General features: G+C 46.2%; 1 protein-coding gene across 2 annotated transcripts in view; it reads left to right on the top strand.

Moving 5' to 3' along the window:
* nup214 (nucleoporin 214) overlaps positions 1 to 20844 on the top strand; it is a 72763-nt gene that overhangs the window by 9615 nt on the left and 42304 nt on the right. The window contains exons 12-24 of one of the 2 annotated variants that reach the window (XM_031577783.1): positions 797 to 1295; positions 3603 to 3724; positions 4116 to 4210; positions 5462 to 5545; positions 7051 to 7200; positions 7643 to 7801; positions 8166 to 8269; positions 8419 to 8601; positions 8876 to 8961; positions 9706 to 9789; positions 10289 to 10591; positions 11542 to 11709; positions 13454 to 13559. In XM_031577783.1, the coding sequence (XP_031433643.1) occupies positions 797 to 1295; positions 3603 to 3724; positions 4116 to 4210; positions 5462 to 5545; positions 7051 to 7200; positions 7643 to 7801; positions 8166 to 8269; positions 8419 to 8601; positions 8876 to 8961; positions 9706 to 9789; positions 10289 to 10591; positions 11542 to 11709; positions 13454 to 13559 (2143 nt within the window). Of the gene's footprint in view, positions 1 to 796; positions 1296 to 3602; positions 3725 to 4112; positions 4211 to 5461; positions 5546 to 7050; positions 7201 to 7642; positions 7802 to 8165; positions 8270 to 8418; positions 8602 to 8875; positions 8962 to 9705; positions 9790 to 10288; positions 10592 to 11541; positions 11710 to 13453; positions 13560 to 20844 lie in introns of both variants that reach the window. The other variant, XM_031577782.1, reaches the window with a different exon arrangement.

Raw genomic sequence — 20844 nt, 5'->3', positions numbered from 1 at the left:
ACAGACGCACACACAAATACACAATGAAGCTATCCTTCACAGGGGGGAGGGAGAGAAACCGCCTCCCTGCAGTGAACTTGCCATTTGGGTATTCAAAATGTTTCTTTTAAGAGAGTTTCTGTAAGCTTGTCTATCAGCGGGAAGAAAGTGAAGACGTCTGTGATAAAGAGCTTGTTATGACAGCTGTCATCATTACTGCTTCTCCACTTCTCCAATCAGTCGCGTCGGATAAATTAAGCAGAGATGATGACTGTTGACAGCAGTATCTTCTGACCTCTGTTTACTAGACTTGTGGAGTCAAGCACTCAAAACATCAGGTCCAGTTCACTGTCCCAGCAATCAGCAACATACACACACAAACGCGCACACACACACACACACGCACCAGTTAACCTGCAGGGGGCTCCAGAGACCCAGGATTTAGAGGAGGCATCACAGGGTTTCTGGTTCTAATCCACTTCAAAGTGTACCAGACAAAAAAATAGACTGAATCTCAAAGAGGGAATGCAGAAGTAGCTGCAGGTGGAAGAAGGCAGTGTACTAGAGCACTTCAAAAGTGCCATTCACCTACAGACATATACCACACACCATAAGCTTCAAGTGCTGTTCACCTACAGACATATACCACACACCATAAGCTTCAAGTGCTGTTCACCTACAGACATACACTATGGCCATGAGCTGCCCCACCATAGAGGTTGTGCATACATGCTTCACATGTTTGTTCTTTTATCCCATAACTCCTGCATGTGATTACTCTAAGTTGTTTGTTTTGTTGTGCCTCTCTCCCTCTCAGGCTCCTACCCTGCAGCCCCACCCTCACAGAAAGCCCAGCCAGAAAGCACATTTCCCCCACTCCGTCCCCCAGTCAGCAGTTCCACGCCCCCCCCGCCTGCGGCAGGCACCACTTCTGCCCTGGCCCCTGCCCCTGCCCCTGCTCCTGCCCCCGCTGCTGCTGGCTTCTCCTTCGCCCTGCCTCCGTCCTCCACCCCCACTGCCCCCTCCAGCACCGCCTCGTCCTCCTCCATCACCCTGGGCTCTTCAGCTTCCACCGCAGCCCCTGCCTTCGGCTCCGCCGGCGTCTTCTCCTTCTCCGCAGCCTCCAGTGCTGCCTCCGCCTTCTCCTTCAGTGCCCCCTCTGTCGCCAAGCCCCCCCTTGTGGATGCTGGTGGTCCTGCAGCAGCCCCCCCTGCCCTTGCACCAGGCCACACCCCCGAGAGGCTTGGAACCGCCTCCCCGCTGACCATCTCCAAGGAGCCGGCCACGCCCGCCATTAGGCTCAACCTGGCCGACAGGTGAGATGGGGAACTTGTCTGTGTTGTATGACCTGCACTGATTGGCTGTGTGAGTGGTTTGGAGGAACCTAGACGCCCTTTGTGACCCTGAGGTAATAAGTGAGGGATCATTTTGTTGTGTCAGGGCCCTTTTCTAAGGAATAATTCACTAATTCCTGTTACCAAAAGGTGATGATGGTCCATCAAAATGGACTAACCCTGAAGGAGTCAGTTTATCAAAGTTAGTTAACTTCACTTGTGTTGGGGGGAAGGAGTATCCTGGCCTTCACTCCCTCCAGTTTAACACAGATAAGGTGCTTATAATGCTCTCTGTAGCCTAGGTCTCAAACAAAGCCTAGGTCAAAACTAAATGTGGAGAAAATAAGAACACTGTCATTTGGAGATCAGCCAGGCTTTAAAGGGTAGAGGGCACTGGGTGTTTTGTGTTTTAAAAGACCACAGTGAAGACAGGAAGTTGTAGGGGTCATTTCCAACTATGGGCACTTGGATAGCCTCGTGGTGGTCGAGTGTTGAGTGTGCGCTGTTGAGTGTATGGAGAAAGTTCAAAGTGCATTACAAATGAGCAGATAAAAGAACAGAAGTGAAGTGTATTAAAGAGGATAGAAAAATGAAATATTAAAAAAAAACTATATATATATTTTATTTTAAAGTAAATAAATAAAAAGTAGAGTGCATCTTAACAGCATCTGAGAACAGCTGGGTCTAGATTTCAAACTGGCTACAGTTGAAGCACCTTTGATGTCATCTGGAAGTTTGTTCCAGAGCTGAGCAGCATAACAACTCGAAGCTGCTTCACCATGTTTAGTTCTGACTGTACCAACAGTCAGATTTTTCTCCAGTGATCTGTGATGTCTAGCAGGCATGTAGTGCTGAAACATATCTGAGAAGTAATTTGGTCCTGTCCTGTTTAGTGACTTCTAAACAAGCAGCAGCAGTGACTGGAAGCCAGTGTAAGGACTTCAATGTTGGAGTAATGTAGTCGGGTCTTTTGTTTTGTAAGAACTCTAGCAGCTGCATTTTGCACAAGCTGAAGCTGTTTGATGGTCTTTTTAGGAAGGCCTGTAAAAAGACCATTGTAGTAATCAACCCTGCTGGAGATTGCATGCTGGAGAGAGACTGCATGAATGAGTTTTTCGAAATCAGGCTTTTAAGTTTGGCTATGTTTTTAAGAAGGTGCAAAGCCGATCTAGTTATTGCTTTCTGTGTCAATTAATACACCAAGGATTATTTCAGTTGTCCTTACTTATCTGAAGGAAATTGAGACATCCAGCTGTTAATTTGGTCAATGCATTGACAGAGAGAGGGGTCCATAGTCAGTAGGTGAGGAAATCCTATTGTTTTCAATTAATTGTCCAAGCAGGAGCATATAAAGGCCTCAAGATCAACCCCTGGGGGACACCACAGGTCAAGGGTGTTGGTGTTAAGGTATCATTTCCAATGGCAACTCAGAAGCTCCTGTCTTGTAAGTGTGATCTGAGCAAACTGATAACTGCACCCGGAAATCCAACCCAATGTCAGTGTAGTTATAATATATTATGATCAACAGTGTCAAAGGTCTCACACTAGGACTGATGTGTTTTTTATGTATCTGTATTGAGGCGTAGGTCATTTAAAACCTTAATGAGAGCTGTTTCAGTGCTATGATTCGCATGGAAAACTGACTAAAAGTTATCTAAATAGCTATTTGACGTTAAGAAGCTGGTTATTTGATTTCAGTGATTTTGCCAACAAATGGTAATTGTTTAGTATGGAAGCATCTCGATTATTGTTTTTGAGTAGGACCTTTTATAGCAGCTGTTAACATTACATTACATTTTAATCACATCTGCTGCCAACCGATTTGAAAAAGTTGGTGGACAAAGTATCTAAGCAGCATGTCGAAGAGTTGAAATGGTTGAGTTCCCCTCTCTTTGTTGCAAAGCATTCAGACCTGAGAGTATGCAAAATTTAAATCCTTGAAAAAGTGGAAGGGTTTCTCTTCTTACTCATTCTGGTAATTGCAGAGGCAAATTTGCATAGGTGTGTGTGTGTGAGAGAGAGAGAGTCATGGTTGGGGGTAATAAAAAGAGACACAAAAAAAGCAGTCCCTAAAGTGATGTGTTTTCCATCCTGATGCCGCCTGGTGAATTTCAAACATTCTAAAGTGTGATTGTGTGTCTGTCTGTTTCTCCTCTCCAGTCAAACAAACCTCTAATTCCAACTGAAAGTAACCAATACGATCAGTTGTTGTATGTTCAATCTGTTGACAGTTGTAAACTGTTCCTCAAACCTCTGTGTCCTTCTCTCTGTGTCTGTCTGTCTGTTCAGATTTTCGGGACTGGAGACACCTTCCCCCTTCTCTTTCGCATCCTCCACCCCCAAACCTCCACAGTCTGAGGCCAGCGCTCCTGTAGCGCCCCCAGTCACCAGCAAACCAGCTGTAGCACCAGGTAACACACACACACACACACACACACACACACACACACACACACACACACACACACCCATACACACTATCACTAGCAAACCACCTGCAGAACCAGGTAATACACACACACACACACACACACACACGCGCTATCACTAGCAAACCACCTGCAGAACCAGGTAATACACACACACACAAACACACACACCATCACCAGCAAACCAGGTACAAGCTTCATGCACGTTACATATGGACGTTAGAGAGGGGGATTGTTGATTTGAACTTTCATTGACCATATCTGTTCTACGTTTCTCTGTGTGTTTCTCTGTGTGTGTGTGTATGCGCACGCTTGTGTGCGTGTGTGTGTGTGTGTGTGTGTGTGTCTGTGTGTGTGTGTGTCTGTGTAGCAGCTGTTCGGTCAGTTCAGGCCAGCACCACTACTCCAGCCCCACCTAAATTGGTACAGACAGCAGCTCCTCAACCCCAGATCAGCACACCTGCACAGGTAATCTCTAGCTCTCTCTCCCTCACTCACACACACACACACACACACACACCTTTGCACAAGTACTTCCACACACTCAGCTGGACACTTGCACAAGAGTCCGATAGGTACTTATGTTATCAGTCTTGGCAAGTTGTGGCAGCAGTAAGCAGATTTTTTTTTTTTTTAATGACTATATATTTGTAAAGGGAACCCTCACAATATGGTACAAATGAAATAAAAAAAATCTCCTTTTTGAAAGTCATAGTGGAATTTTGCCATTACATTTACCTGAGCAGCATACAGTTATTTCCATGATATGAAAAATGGAGAACCCTTATCCTCTCACTTAATTTCTCTCTGTCCTCCTGCCTGGTCTGTGCCCAGGTGGGATCTGTATTTGCTAGTGAATACAATACAGCGTGAAACTTTTATTAGAACCCAAACTCTCCTCTCAGAATCCCAATGGCCAAATCTGCTATGTACACAGGAGTTTGCCTTGGTGAGCGCAGGGAGAAAAGAACAGCAGAAGACATAGAAGAGTGCACAAAGGGCTCATTAGAGTGAGGATCGAAAAAAACATAATTTAGAGACACATCTCTCCTCTTCTCTCCATTTCTCCTGTTTCGCTGTGTCTCTCCTCTCTGGTGTCTGTCTCTCCCCCGTCCTCTCTGGTGTCTGTCTCTCCCCTGTCGTCTCTGGTGTCTGTCTCTCCCCCGTCGTCTCTGGTGTCTGTCTCTCCCCCGTCGTCCCTGGTGTCTGTCTCTCCCCTGTCGTCTCTGGTGTCTGTCTCTCCTGTCCTCTCTGGTGTCTGTCTCTCCTGTCGTCTCTGGTGTCTCTCTCTCCCCCGTCGTCTCTGGTGTCTGTCTCTCCCCCGTCGTCTCTGGTGTCTGTCTCTCCCCCGTCGTCTCTGGTGTCTGTCTCTCCCCCGTCGTCTCTGGTGTCTGTCTCTCCCCTGTCGTCTCTGGTGTCTGTCTCTCCTGTCCTCTCTGGTGTCTGTCTCTCCTGTCGTCTCTGGTGTCTGTCTCTCCCCCGTCGTCTCTGGTGTCTGTCTCTCCCCCGTCGTCTCTGGTGTCTGTCTCTCCCCCGTCGTCTCTGGTGTCTGTCTCTCCTGTCCTCTCTGGTGTCTGTCTCTCCTGTCGTCTCTGGTGTCTCTCTCTCCCCCGTCGTCTCTGGTGTCTGTCTCTCCCCTGTCGTCTCTGGTGTCTGTCTCTCCCCTGGTGTCTGTCTCTCCCCCGTCATCTCTGGTGTCTGTCTCTTCCTGTCTCTCAGGCTCATGTCTCAGTGAAGGCTTTGGAGAGGCAGCTGCAACAGAGGAAAGACTCTGATCCCGTCATGGCTGGCATCCTGGAGGAGGTGAGTCCCCACACTCGCACATACACACCCAGACACATACACAAAATGCATACATACACACACACACACATAGAGGCACATTAGGGTACACACACAGAAAAAAAACGCACATACATACATACATACATACATACATACATACATACATACATACATAGAATCGCACACACTCGCACACACACTTGCACATACACAAAATAAATACATACATACATACATACACACACACATATAGGCACATATACACTCAGATACACACACAGAACAAAACATGTGCACACATACACACACACACACACACACACACACACACACACACACACACACACACACACACACATGTGAAAGCACCTGCAGGGTGAGTGGTGGAGTGCCTTTAGGAGTGTGTATCTGTTTTCAGACCGGTAGTTTCATTTCTTTGGACTGGAGCAGGATCTTAATGAGTACAATGAAGCATAATTCAGTACGTTTGGTTGGTTGGACTGATTGGTTACTCTCATGTTGATGTTCAGAGATTAGGCCCCCTTTCCCCCCAGAGTTCACTATCTGATTTCGCGAAGAGAATTCACTCTTTTTGATGTCTGTGTGTGTGGGTTAAATTATTTTGGTATCGATCAGAGTGTAATTACTGTTCTCTGACTTAAACAAACAAACCCAACAAAGAGGAACTAAAGCCTGCAGGTGTGAAAGCACATTATGTGTCTAGGTAAAACAGTCTACTACACTATGTGTCTCTGTAAGACAGTTTACACTATGTGTCTCGGTAAGACAGTTTACACTATGTGTCTCGGTAAGACAGTTTACACTATGTGTCTCTGTAGGGCCAATGATTTTCCGCGATAACGGAAAACGGACGGAATTCGCGGAATGAACACTTTGAAACGGAATTGCACCTTTGAAACGGAAACATCATTTTGTTCATACAAATCGCCCAAATTCCCCTGTATTTTGGGCTGCAAGGCTATATTTCTTTCAAATAAACACAACAACGATTGCAACGATGAACAAACATTAATTAAAGAACAAAACCACTGAGAAAATGTCACGTCTGCGCTGAACTCTGCTCCGGCCACGCCCCCCTTTTTAACGGTTGACCCACAGATCTCCGCTAAAGCCACATTCAGTCACATTCACGCGCTCGTCTTCCCAATCGCATTTAAAACAAAAAATGTTTAGTCTTCTGTTCTGTTAATGCTGGCAAACAACAATCTAAGAAGGGCACATATTAATCACTCATTTTAAGCCATCAATCTACCTCAGGGTGAACAAAATGAGCTGAAACGGAAAAAAAAACGGAATTTACCAAATGTGAAACGGAAAATGCATTTTTTTGAAACGGAAAATCATTGGCCCTATCTCTGTAAGACAGTTTACACTATGTGTCTCTGTAAGACAGTTTTTGTGGTCTGTGCCATGTTCTACGAATTGTCTATGTGTGAGTTTATCTGTGATGGTACTACTTTGATATGGCTACTATTGTCCGTGTGTGTTTGTGTGTCCTGCAGATCGCTCACTTCCAGAAGGAGCTGGATGACCTGAAGGCACGCAGCAGCAGGACGGACTTCAGGGTGGGGAGCACTGAGGAGATGAGGGAGCTGAGGAAGGAGTCTGAAGACCTGCACGTCTTTACACTGGAGATCAAAGAGACTACAGAGGTACTATACACACACACACATCCACACACACACACAAACACACACATCCTCTCACACACACACACACACACACACACACACATACGCACACACACACAGTTGAGGAAGGATTCTGAGGACATACACGTCTTTACACTGGAGATCAAAGAGACTATAGTGGTAGTTGAGGACCTAGATGTCTTTAGACTCGAGACCAGAGGGACAACACCCACACAAACATACTCGTACACCATATGTATATAATATTTAATACTTTTACCCATGGCAACTTCAAACCCAATAAATGAGTACTGAGCTGTTCAGCAGCGTTATGCTTTAGTAGAGCTAGTCTTTAAGCCACAGAGGCTCCCAAGGCCATGCTGATCCCTGACTCTCATTGTGTGTTTTTGTGCGTGTGTGTGTGCGTGTGTGTGTGTGTGTGCGTGTGTGTCTGCTCCTCCAGTCTCTGCATGGAGACATCAGCACGCTGAAGACCACGCTGCTGGAGGGCTTTGCTGGGGCTGAGGATGCCAAAGCCCACTGCGAGCTCAACAACGACCCCAGCTACCTGCAGCTGCTCTACAAGAAACCCCTGGACCCACGGCGAGAGGACCAGCTCAAGGTGACAGACACACAGACAGACAGACAGACAGACCCCCCCCCCCATGCAGAGAGGAACAGCTCAAGGTGTGAGAGAGAGAGTGTGTGTGAGAAGTGACCTTGATATGAGGTCGACCTGAGAGAAATAGCAGGGTTCCCGTGTGTCCTGGAAAACCTGAAAAAACGGTTGGCCAATTTTCCAGTCCTGGAAAAGGCATAGAAAACAAGAGAAAATATATATTATAGCCACAGAAGATCAGAATTTGTCAGAAGATCCAGCGGCTGTACAAGTGTTTGAAGTTGGCTGTGTGTGTGTGTGTTTGTTGAAGAAGCTAAATACGCTGGCTTCATGAGCGCTGCCGTGTGTGTGTGTTGTGTGGTGACAGGAGATCCGGCGGCTGTACCAGTACGTGAAGTTTGCAGTGGAGGACGTGAACGACGTGCTGGACGTGGAGTGGGAGAAACACCTGGAGAACCGCAAAAAGCAGAAGTAAGAGGGAGGGGAGGCTTGATTAGTGTAAAACCCAGCTGGTCTGCATCCCTCTGTGTTTGTTTGTGTGTGTGTGTGTGTGTGTGTGTGTGTGTGTGTGTGTGTGTTTGTGTGCGCACGTAACCCTTCTCTCCTCTCCGCTGCTGCAGACACATGGTTATCCCCGAGCGCCACGTGCTGTTTAACGCGCTGGCCAATAACCTGGAGATTATCACGCAGCAGAAGCTGAAGCTGGACCAGCTCCTCAGAGACCTGCACAGTCTGCGCCTCTACAACAAGACCGCCGCTTGGACCGCACCCCGCCGGCCCTCCAGCACCCCCTCAGAGCAGAGGTACCGCTATAGAACCAACAGAACCCACCTCATAAAGGAGTAGGGTCACATCCACACCACAGCTACAGAACCAACATGCTAAAAGAGTGGATCACATATAGATCACAATAGGGTCACATACAAGCTAGAACACATCCAACAAAACCAACATGCTGAAGGAGCAAGCTTAGGTATACACTGAAGAACCAACCTACTAAAATAGTAGGGTCACATACCGAAGTACCAGAAAGACCCAACAGAACCAACACTGACACCTGTCTCTCTCCTGTTGCAGTCTTGATAAGGAGCTGGAGGGTCTGAAGGATGCACTGCTCAAAGCCAGTCTGGAGACATCCCCCAAGACCACCTCCAGAACCCCAGGTATGTTTCTGTGAACTCGTGCTTAGGGGAGGCTTTTGGCCAACTTTTGAAGACCTGTTTCTCAGTCTTAGAAATTCAATTTGATTCAATTAAATGTATTTAGCGCCAAAACAATAAAATTGTCTCAAGACGCTTACAAAACAAATGACTTGTCAAGCCGAGTGGAGGCTTTGTGATAGATCTGTAGGTACATTTGTGGTTTTCTACGAGTGAAAGTGTTGGGATAGGTTGGGTCACATGGTAGGGAAAGCAGTGACTTCTACGTGGTGATATAGGTTCAGTGATGTCACTACCTGTGGCTAATTGGTTAAAATAAACCTGTCCTCACCTTCAGGGATAACAGTTAGGACCGGTTCAGCTGGAGCCGAGGCCAGTTTCCCCTTGTGTGGTTGCCCTTTGTGAGCTAAAGTACTTCTAAACGCCACAGGTTTCGGTCATATCTCATGTCGCTAGGGAGAGTTACCGAGCAGTGTCCTCTCACTGGGTTCCACCAAGCCACACACATACACACACACACACACACACACACACTCATCCACGCATGGTTATCACCTACTTTCAAGTCATTGCCACGAGATTAGAGAATAGTGCTTTGTTTTGTTTAATTTAAGTTATAAGCAGAGCAGAGGGGTTTACCGTGCGCCTTCATATACGCCAAGACAATGCAGTTTAGCTGCGGATCACATCCTCTCCTTTTCATTTGCAACTCATGTGAGGTATGTTGTGGCATTGTTTCTCTCCTAGCCAAGATGACTCCAGCCAAGCAGTCCCAGCTGAGGAACTTCCTCTCCAAGCGACAGACACCACATGTCCGGTCCACCGCTCCAGGTACCACACACACACACACACCCACACACCCAAGATACACAAAGTGACAAACAACACACACACACCCAACACACGTGGAAACACACTCTGCTACTGGTGTAGCTTTTACTCCTTCAGCTAGAAGGTTTCGTTTAAAATCACTGCTCACACCATATTTGGATGGTCCCCTATAGACTATCTACAGATGCTCAGATTATAAACAAACTAACTGTTGGAACTCTGTTAACTATAACTTATGGTTAGGGATTGGGTTTGCGATCCAAATAAAGTGGTACCAAATCACTACCCCTACATAACAGTTGCCCGAGCCAGTGAGGTTCAAAGGCTGTACCTCATGTCAGAATGAAAGCATTAACGCCAACTTGAAACACAATCAAATGATGCACACCCTGTACAAGAAGTCCCATTTGCCGTGGCTAGGCTAACTGTGGGCTAACACTATGCGGTTTGTGAGACTGAGTGCCTCCATGTGTTTCCTCCTCTGTGTCTCCCTGTGTAGCCAACCTCTCTCGCTCAGCCTTCATCTCCCCGAAGTACTATGAGGACCTGGACGACGTCAGCTCCACGTCCTCGCTGTCCCAGGCTCTGGAGGTGGAGGAGCCTGGTGCACTGGTGTTGGAAGAGGAGGAGGAAGAGGAGGAGGTGGCGCCCCTCGCCCCCCTGCCCTCAGTGGCGCCCCCTGCCATGCCCCGCCACCCTGCTGTGGGCCGCACCCTCTCTGTCCAGCCCGGCTTCACCATGCAGTCCACCCCCTTCAGTAAGACCACCCCCTTACTGAGCCTGGGCTCCGTCATCAGCCCAGGTACGCAAGGACACACACACATTTACATTTTACATTTACATTTAGTCATTTAGCAAACGCATTTGTCCAAATCAACGTACAAGGGAGAGAACAGTCAAGCTAAGAACAATAAAAAAACATGGTGTAACAATAAATACTACTTTACATAAGAATTAGAAAAGCGACCTAGAAGGAAAAAGAAGTGCAGGAATGTAACTGCTGAAGTGCAAGTTAAGCGCTAGTCAAGGTGCCAGTTAGGAAGAGAGCTGCTCTCTGAAGAGTTGGGTCTTCAAAAGCTTCTTGAAGGTAGAGAGGGACGCCCCTGCTCTGGTGGTACTAGGCAGTTCGTTCCACCAACGTGGAACTACAAATGAGAATAGTCTGGATTGCCGTGTTTGCATAGACGGTAGTGCCAACGACGCTCACTAGACGGTGTAACATTTGCCCTTACAAGAGCATTTAGGTAGGTGGGAGCAGAACCAGCAAGCATACACACACACACACACACACACACACACACACACACACACACACACACACACACACACACACACACACACACACACACTCTTAACGCATACGCATACACGCACACATACTTACATGTGTACTCAACAAAACAGTTAACTCTCAAACACACAACACATACACTGAACTAGATGCTCAGCAACACGCTTTGTACTCCGATACACACTTTGGATGTGCACACTCGACAGCAAACTTGAGAAATGTACACCCAGCAATACAAATGCAGACTTTATACATTAACATTGAAGATCAGTTATTTTGGGGAACTCGTGTATGAAGTAGGAGCTCTTTAATTCACACACTCTCTGTTGGAAGGATGTTTTCGGTGTAATTCAGGTTTCCATTGCAGTGTGCATCTCTGTCATCAGTCACGATCCTGCTTATAGCCCTTTGGCCACTAATGTCCGCTTCTCTGCTTCTCCTCTTCCACTCTGTGTCTCCAGTCCCGACCAATAAGATCAATCTGGGTGGGCCCGAAAGCACAGCCCTGGCCACCAAGACGGTGAAACACGGAGCCCCGCCCAACGAGAGGACCACGCCCGTCACCAACCCCGCCCAGCAGGCTGCCGCAAACGCCGCCCTCCAGAGGCAGATGGCCAATCAGAAGACTGGTACGTGTTGGTGGACTGGGCAGTGTAGCCAGAGTCAGAGAGGTTGGAGTTGTGCCAGCGGAAATCAAGTCAAATTGCTTGAATGCTGAATGGTCATATGGTTCATGGACTACCAAATAACTAGTCACTGACAGTTGTTAACATAGCATCTTCACAGCAGAGTTGCATTGGTTTTTTTATTTTTAGTTTTTTGTTTCTTGTCTACAACTGAACCACAAAACAGTTTTTTACGTATTAGCCATATGTACTGAAAGGGATGTAGTATGCTAAGCCAACCACAAGGTGGCGACGGAGTACAGATAATAGACAGACAGGCACAGTTGCTGTAATTGCTGACATACAATGACATTGGAAGGTTCTTCCTATTTTCCCCCCATGTTGCACTTTAAAGGTCAATGTCTTATCTAATGATTAAGTGATCTTAATATTAATCAATGTCCATAATTTCAAGAGAGGTCTATGGAATAGGAGAAACATTAGTAGTTTAACCAACTGCTCAGTCTGTACAGTAATTTACAGCCTTTCCACACATCGACACATGGTGCACATCCAGCTGTACCACTTGTTTTGTCTGTTTGCAAAATCGCTAGCCCGACCTCCCGGGACAATCAGTCCCGGTCAGACTACCAAAATGTAACACCCTGTCCAACGTGCCACCCAAAATAAAATTCCCACTGAACGAACGAAAGAATGAATGTTGATCATGGTCTGTCGCTAGGAAGTGTACGCAAAGGAAAGGTACTAGTCGTGTTGTGCTTGATGCCAGAGTCCCCTACCACACAGCATTCCATGCAAAATAGTGCACCAGAAAAGCTGAGATCAATACTGCTTTGCACACATTATGGATAAACGTGTGTAGCCTTTAACATCGCTTTTACACCACAACGTGATATGAAGGTTATAGGCACCAGTTTACGAAGGACATGGTTGAAAGGCAACCAGAGTCGGGAACAGAAGAGAAAAAGAAGAAGAAACAGGGTTGACACTCTTCCATCTCATATGTTTGAACATGTTTATTAAAAATAACATTTAAAACATTATAACATTAAAATACTGGAATTGTACTGTATGTAGAGCAGGCAGGAAACATCCATCAGACAGCATCACATTGGCAACATTTCATTTAAGCTGAATATTTAAAAACAGCAGACAGAGAAGAGCAGACTTTAGGGAGATGCATAATGATACTTATTTATTATTTATCTACCTTTCTACATAGAAAATTGTGTTTGTTTATTTCTATAATTAATATCATTCGTTTTGGGCGACACAAACCTGAAGAATGCCTGACTGAAGGGCTACCAGGGATGTAAATATGTTGTGTGCCCTGCTCAGCTTTCGAGTGTGTAAACCCCGTTGTAAAGAAGTTATTTCACACACTCGTACGATATTCAGCATCTCTCGTGTGTGTGTGTGTGTGTGTGTGTGTGTGTGTGTGTGTGTGTGTGTGTGTGTGTGTGCGTGTGGGTGTTTTGGTGTATGTGACTTGCTCAGTAAATGCTGCCATTACAGTGGCAACAGAATAGCAGTAATTAGGTCAGGTGACTTTATTATGGGTTATATGTGTATGTTTATATTTACTAGGATATCGTACTTTATGTGGTGTACGAGCATGTGTGCCTCATAGGAGTCAAACACATGGCCTGGTTTGGGAATACTTGCTCTTCCTGTCTTCCTGTTCAGCTATAGACACCTTGAGATGTATTTTTAACTAATCAAAATGTGTGTGTGTGTGTGCCCACAGTTGGAACGTCCCTCACTGAGTCGACTTTGAAGACGGTGCCTCAGGTGGTGAACGTACAGGAGCTGAAAGACAAGGGTCCCACCATGCCCGTCTCCACGGTGATGAGGTGAGTGTTCACGCCCTTTGATTGGTTGAACAGCAACTCCAGTGTCATGTGAGAGGTGATGCTTTGTTATTGGCTGTTTCAGAACAGATGCTAGGCGGTTTGCTAGGAAAGAATCCTTTGGAAAGGATGGGTTGTGTGTGTGTGTGTGTGTGTGTGTGTGTGTTTGAGCGTCTGTCTGTGTTCTAGATCGATTGATAGTCCTTTGATAGTGTGAACATCTGTTGCCTGGTAGAACATGTCCGTCAGCACAGTACCAGATCGTATGAGCACAGGGAGCTGAACAGCAGCATCACTGTTACTCTGATCTCATCCTGCATTCAGGTTGGGTTTGTGTCTTACAGTCATTGATAATAACTGGTAGCGGACGGTCCTGTTTGTATAGGTAGTGTACTTGTCTTTGAGATGTTAGAGTGTAGGTTAGCACCCCCCCTACCCCACACCTTCAGTGCAGAGGGTGGCAGTCAGATGGACTGCTCTCTGCTCCTGATGGCTATTTAGTATGATGGTTGTATGTGATGCAGTTGTATACGTGTGTGTCACACAGTCGCACACAGCCCACAGGGAGCATTTGAACTCCACACACTTTCAGGTGTGTGTGTGTGCCCGTGTGCATGTATGGGCCTCTTCCTCATCAGTTCCTCAACATTGAGTGTGTTAAACTGATACAAAGTGTCTCGTGTGTGTGTGTGTGTGTGTGTGTGCGCGCGCATCAAATCAATGCAATGTGTGTGTTAGTGGTAGGGTGTGTGTGATTTTGTGTGTGTGTGCATGCTCAAAATCAATATTCGCATTCTCAGCTTGATGTCTTCTATATGTGTCTGATTTTGTATGCAGTGCACGAGTACTTGCGTGTGTGTGTGTGTGTGTGTGTGAGAGAGATTCTGTGTCTGAGTTCACATCATAACATCATCAGTATTCATGTTTGCCCTCACACATGGATAGATTTAGGGTGAGAGAGAAGGAAGGAGAGGGAGAGATGCAGATAATTCACGTAGAATCAGGCGTATACTTCAGACAGTGTGCAAATATAATGGTCATGCACATAATTGAAATAGAGATTTATGTAAACTGAAATGAAATGATTTACCGAAACAACATGTAGAATTAAAACTAATAATGATTGCTGAAAACAAATAAAAATAAAGTAAGAGAACACAAAAAAATAATGGTCAATATCGTTTCAAGACTGTGTGTGTGGTAGACTCCCAAAATTCTGTGTAGGCTACAGTGTGTAGTTTTAACCGACAACCTTTAGATGGCGATAAAGCGCATCAGGACCTACACTGGCTAACTAATGGAAGTAGTAGCAGCTGGTATCAAGTGAAGTCTGATATGTCAGGGTGCAAGTCCTGTATGGGACTATTTCAAATGTAATAGTGAAAGCAGTGCAAGTGAATGCATGCTTAATTAAGGTAACATGTAACAAATAGTGGTTCGGACCGAGCCATGAACAATCCTAGCCAATCAACATGCTGCTTCAGGAGCATGGAAGCGAAGGGTGTAATTTGATTGGCTGTGGAGCTCAAATATCAACAACCTTTTGTGAAACCAAATCGCGGACTGCACCTTTTAATAGGCTTTTAGTCTGAAACAAATGTAGCCTATTAAATTGGTTAAGTTAAGTCTTGAAATGTTTATCTTCAATGGTGAGCAAATTATCTTTCACTAATCCTTAAAAACTTTGGTCCTTACCTAAAATCACTAAAGCTAAAACTGAAACGATAATAAAGTAAAATGTAATAGAAATGAGTCCTTGAAATTCAAACTAAACTGAAACAAATGAAACAACTGGTAAGAACTAACTAAAACTAAATGGAAATTCAGATTGAATACAAACATATGATCAAAATAAGTTGGAAAATGAAAATAAATAGAAATTAGTGTGTAGCTAATGCCCCCCACCCAACCAATCTGTGGTGCAGAGACAGAAAGAAGAAAGAAAATATTCAAATCAAGTGATGCTGAAAGATGAGTGGAGAGCAGGGAAAAGAAGAAAAAAATGTTTACAAGCAAGCCACGGCACCAAGCACCTGGTCCCAGTTTAACCTCGATATGCTTCTGCTCACACCACCATCCTAAGGCTAGTGTGATCACGTGTGTGTGTGTCTGTGCGCATACATACTGTGAGCGAGCAGGATGCCACTCTGATTTGTGTATGTATATGTGTTTGTGTGCGTGTGTGTGTGTGTGTGTGTGTGTAATATAGAGGGTGAGTGTGAGGGAGGTGTTCTCATGTGCACTAGAGCATGTAGAGAAGCATTGAGGTGGGTTGTTAGTGGGGGTTTGATAAGTGTGTGTGTCGAGGGGGCTCCATCACAGTTGGCATGTTCTGGGCCTCCTCAGCCATAGCCAGAGGACACACAGACGGCCTGTCAGATATGACATTTAAATTCACCGTCTCATCACAACACACACAAACCCACACATAACCACAACGCACACACACACACACACGCCCACACAAACACACACGCCCACACTCATATACAGAAAAGCACACACATATACTTCCACATATAGACACACAGACTTACACACACAAACACGCATACATAGAGAGACATACGCACACTCTCAAAAAGGGTTGATGTAAAACACCTAGACTTGAATGTATTTGAAGGAAGATGGTGGTTTATTCTGCGTAGTGCATTTTACAGCACGTATGCACAAATGGCAGAATTGTTTTTTACATTGTTTTGGCCCTGTGTTCCTGAAGAGGTCATCTATTAGTTCCTGTAGGGCATAATTGAGCTGAACAGTACAGACTCAGTCTAGTGTTTTTCAGTGGAGTTTATAGTTCCTTAGCAACACTGCTACGCCTGTCATTGCACCATTAGAGAAGGGGTCCAGAGAGCAGATGACTCAATCAGCTGTGGCGCAAGCGGCAGCATCCCAACCTCACTCAAGGCCAAATACCCATGGGGACCCAGGTTCAAACCCGACTCGTGGCCATTTCCCCGTCCCACTCATCCACCGCCGCCATTCTCCACCATCCTATCTGAATAAAAAAGGCAAAAAGCCCTTACAATAAACTTTAATAAACAAGCCCCTAAAATAAACTTTTAAAAATTTGGATTGGCCCGAGTTACTCCAAGGGTCCTGCTGCTGTGGCTTTCTGCTGCGTCGCAGTGAATTTGCCTCCTCAGCAGTTGAGACACCTTGCTAGCCTAGCCTAGCCGACTGGCTGGCTCTCCAGTACCAACCTCTCAGCTCTCTCCAGGAAACCCAGCATACTGTCGGCATTCATTGTCAGAGACGAACTACGCTGGTGGCCTCCGATGGCAGGCTAATCAAGCGGCCCTTATAAATTACATCTCGCAGCCGAAGGACTCGAAGTATGGAATCTTATCTCGCAGCAGGATGCGCCTTACCGTAGGGCGTACATCACGGGGGCCTTTGGTGTGTAAGGCGACACGCTCCACCCTGCCTGCAGTGGGCTGGTGGCCAAGCTCCTGTGCTTGGATCCCTACCCACAGACTTGGCTTTACTGGTGAGCTCATCGGATGTGATCAATTTCAGCAGTACAAGCATTCTTAGAGGAGAAGGCGAATGAGTGCAGGTTGATGTGGTGCCACAAGACCTGGTGAGAATATATTTCCTCTGGTCTCATTTCCCACAATTCCGCCTGTCAGTCATGGGAAGAAGAAAAGGAGAGTGTCTTGTGGTTGATGCAGCAGTCCGTCTTTGTTCCAGTGAAAGCTCGTAGCCTAACGAAACGCGTGAACATTCTCCAGATTCAGTGGCCGCAGGTCTGAACAACCAGCATCTCAAGCTCTAGCCATATCTACCATTAAAGTTTCCACCTAGGTGCTTAATGTTAATGAACTAGGTTTTTGCAAATAATGATCAGTATGATGATTACGTTTATCTCACCCATTGCCTGAGAGAGTCATCAACAGCCTAACCAGATTCCCATTCTACGGTTGGCTGCTCACACAGCTGATTTCCCAACTCCGGGTGTCAGCGCATTGCCAGGACGTGGACCTTTTCTGAATTTATGGGGATCAAATGGTTTAGTGTTTCTCATGTTCACAGGCAGGATTTTTTTTTTTACACTTTTCAAAGCACAAAAAGTGTTTTGCTGTTGCTATCTAGGTCGTTTGGAAGCCATATTTGTTGCTTAATCATAGGCTACTCAATAACCACCTACTACTAAACAAGATTATAATCAAAGCAGTGGCACTACAAGACAAGGTAAATTTGATATTTTATCTGCGGGAACAAAGTGAGGGAAAGCATTGGATGTCTCATGATCCCATATCCCATGACAACCTAACACTCCCCACAAAAGTGCCCTTCAAAATGTCACCAAGAATTCCTGCAGATGGACAGACACAGGAGAAGGTGACATGCCATGACGACGCACCTGGAAAGCTTGTCACCGTCCCCAGACCCCTGAGGCACCATCCCTCCATGAACACATGGGCACTAATTTGAGGTTGGCATCTGTGTGTGCCAGTTCAGGAATGAGACGGGGCACTGCTGACGGGCACAAACAGCTGGGCATTTCTCGTGTCAGGGGACAAGGGCACCCATCACAGTTCGCCAGGATGGGTGGCAGATGCCGGCATCTGGCAGGGAGGGGGCATCTTTGACGAGGAAGGTGGCCTGGAGGCATCACACTTCAACGTCCCGTCCGCTGCCATGGAGACATGTAGAAGTGCTGCAGTGAGTCGGCAAAAGCTGACCCTGCTGGGCAGAGATATCGATTCTTGTCTGACCATCAGGAAGGCAAACTCAGGACAACAGATAACAGGGTCACTGCTATTGGGAGATGAAGGACAGGAGCAAGTTTTAATATAACAGCAGAACACCTTTCGACCAATCAGGTTATGTAGCCAAAGCTAACTGTTTATGTGGCCAGAGCTAACATTTATGTAGCCAAAGCTAACTGTTTATATAGCCAGAACTAACTGTTTATGTAGCCAGAGCTAACTGTTTATGTATTCAGAGCTAATAGTTATATACCCAGAGCTAACTGTTGTGTTAACTCCCACTGGAGACATGTCTTGTACTTTTATATTGGGTGTATTTTCTCTGGTGTTTTTGTTTTTCTGAGCAACATTGAGTAATACACATACTTCATCAGTGGTGAGTTACAGAAGTGAAGAGTACTCAGAGTACCTAAGAGGGTGCAGTTCAGCTGATCCTAACCACTAGCTCATTTTCAGCTGGAGCGATGTTGGCCTCCACACACTCACACTCACACACTCTCTCTCACACTAACAAAGAGCAGCAGCAGCAGCAGCAGCACCACAAGAATCCTCAAGTCACCCAACAATACCACCACACACACACACACACACATTGCCTCCGAGGCCTTTCCCATCTGCTTTCATGCTGCCTCTCATTACTGGGTCGTTCTGGGATTGGGTAGCACACGCACATGCCAAACCCCGAACACACTCAAACCCCTACACATACAAAGCCAAAACCTTATAAATATGTGTGGCAACTAAGGGGAATGGATTGCATTGCTGGGTGAGGTAGTTGTGTGTATTTGTGACTGATTGTGTGTGTGTGTGATTGGTTGGCTGGTTTTGGCTCACTGGAGGAAAGTGTAAAGTGAAATAAAGCTGCTGTCTCCAGTCCTGACCTTGATGTCTGTCAAAACTTTGGATTTGGAGTGAGAGACCGAAGGAGGGAGAGAGAGAGTGTGTGTGTTTGAGTGGCTGGGCTAGAGAAATGTGTGTGTGTGTGTGTGGAAGAGGGAAGATGTGAGAAATTGTGTGAGCTTGAGAGAAAAGGGAAGAAATTCATTGAGTGTGAAAGTGTGTGTGTGTGATTGAAAGCGGGAGTGAGTGGGAAACAAGGGAAATGTGATGAGAGAAATAGCTTTGGAGAGATGGGGTACTAAAGTGTGTGTGTGTGTGTGTGTGTGTGTGTGTGTGTGTGTGTGTGTCTGAAGGAGGAGATGAGATGAGGATTGTCTGACCATGTTGAAAAGTGTTCATTATTTTTCAGTGTTCAGTGAAGAGTATGAAACACGTGTGTGGGAGGCTCCAATACTGGGGTGTGTGTGTGTGAGTGGGAGAGAGGGGACGTTATTTCAGTAATAACTTTGTACAGCATAGTTTTGCTGTGAAGCCATCCTCTGTGACTACATCACCAATGTACTAAAACCCAGCCTCTCAGTGAAACAGCAGGATAACAGCTGATGACTCTGTGCCAATATGGTGAGGGTGACTTGGCGGTTTTGGCCAGGTTAGATTATATTGGACTGCCAGCTCAAGGTAGGCCTTGTAAGTGACTCAGCATTTGTGGCCACCATGCCCAGGTTACCATATTAAGGGCAATTCAGCGTTTTTTCGGCCAGGCAAGAGGACATGAGCTTACCAAGTCCAGGTAGCTGTTGGCAGTGACTCAGCATTTGCCAGTCAGGTAGGCATTGTGAGTGAGCATTTGTGACTGCCCTGGTTACTGTGGTGAGGGTGACTCAGCTTTTGTGGTCCCTTTTAAGTGTGTTGCGTGGAACTCAGCATCTTTGCCCGGGCTAGATGACATGTGTCTGCCTGACCCTGCTGAGCGACAGGAGAGGGCCAGCGGGGAGCGCCCATCTACCCCCAAAACGCCAGCTTGCCCACTGTGCCCCCCTCTCATGCAGCTTTTACAGCCTGCTGAATTATGCACGCGGGGCCAGGCGTCGCCACCTGAGGCTGAGGTCCTGACAGGTGTGCAGCGAAGCGGGAGTGAGTGAGTGAGTGAGTGAGTGAGTGAGTGAGTGAGTGAGTGAGTGAGTGAGTGAGTGAGTGAGTGAGTGAGTGAGTGAGTGAGGTGAGTGAGGTGAGTGAGGTGAGTGAGGTGAGTGAGGTGAGTGAGTGAGTGAGTTCTTGAAAAGGTGGCCTTATATAGTGGACGGACAGCTCGAGGGGCGTGAGGAGACTTTCACTGAATTCAATGTGAAGTGTAATGGATCATAATCAAGGACTGTGCCTTTTAACTAGCAAATGTGCCCTGCAGATCAGCACTTTCTTAATCTTAACCTTGGCTAAACATCACATCCATCTTTCTAGAATCAGTGTGTGTCTGTATGCACTGTTGTGTGTGTTATCTTGCCAGATTGATTAGCTGTGTGTGTGTGTGTCTCTGTGTCTGCGCCTGCTCTCTGACCAGGTTATATTGATTAGCTGAGTGTTAAGCTGCTCATACTGATGATCTTTCAGTGGCCTAGACACCGCCAATGCTAAGTATTCCTCTGATTAGATCCTTTTAGCTACTCACTCACTGTTCTCTCCCTCTCTCTGTGTTTCCCTGTCTCTCACACACTAACACCTTCTTTCCCCTA

This window comes from Clupea harengus, chromosome 12, assembly GCF_900700415.2.
Source record: "Clupea harengus chromosome 12, Ch_v2.0.2, whole genome shotgun sequence".
Lineage (NCBI taxonomy): Eukaryota > Metazoa > Chordata > Actinopteri > Clupeiformes > Clupeidae > Clupea > Clupea harengus.
This window is presented reverse-complemented; position numbering and strand designations above follow the sequence as displayed.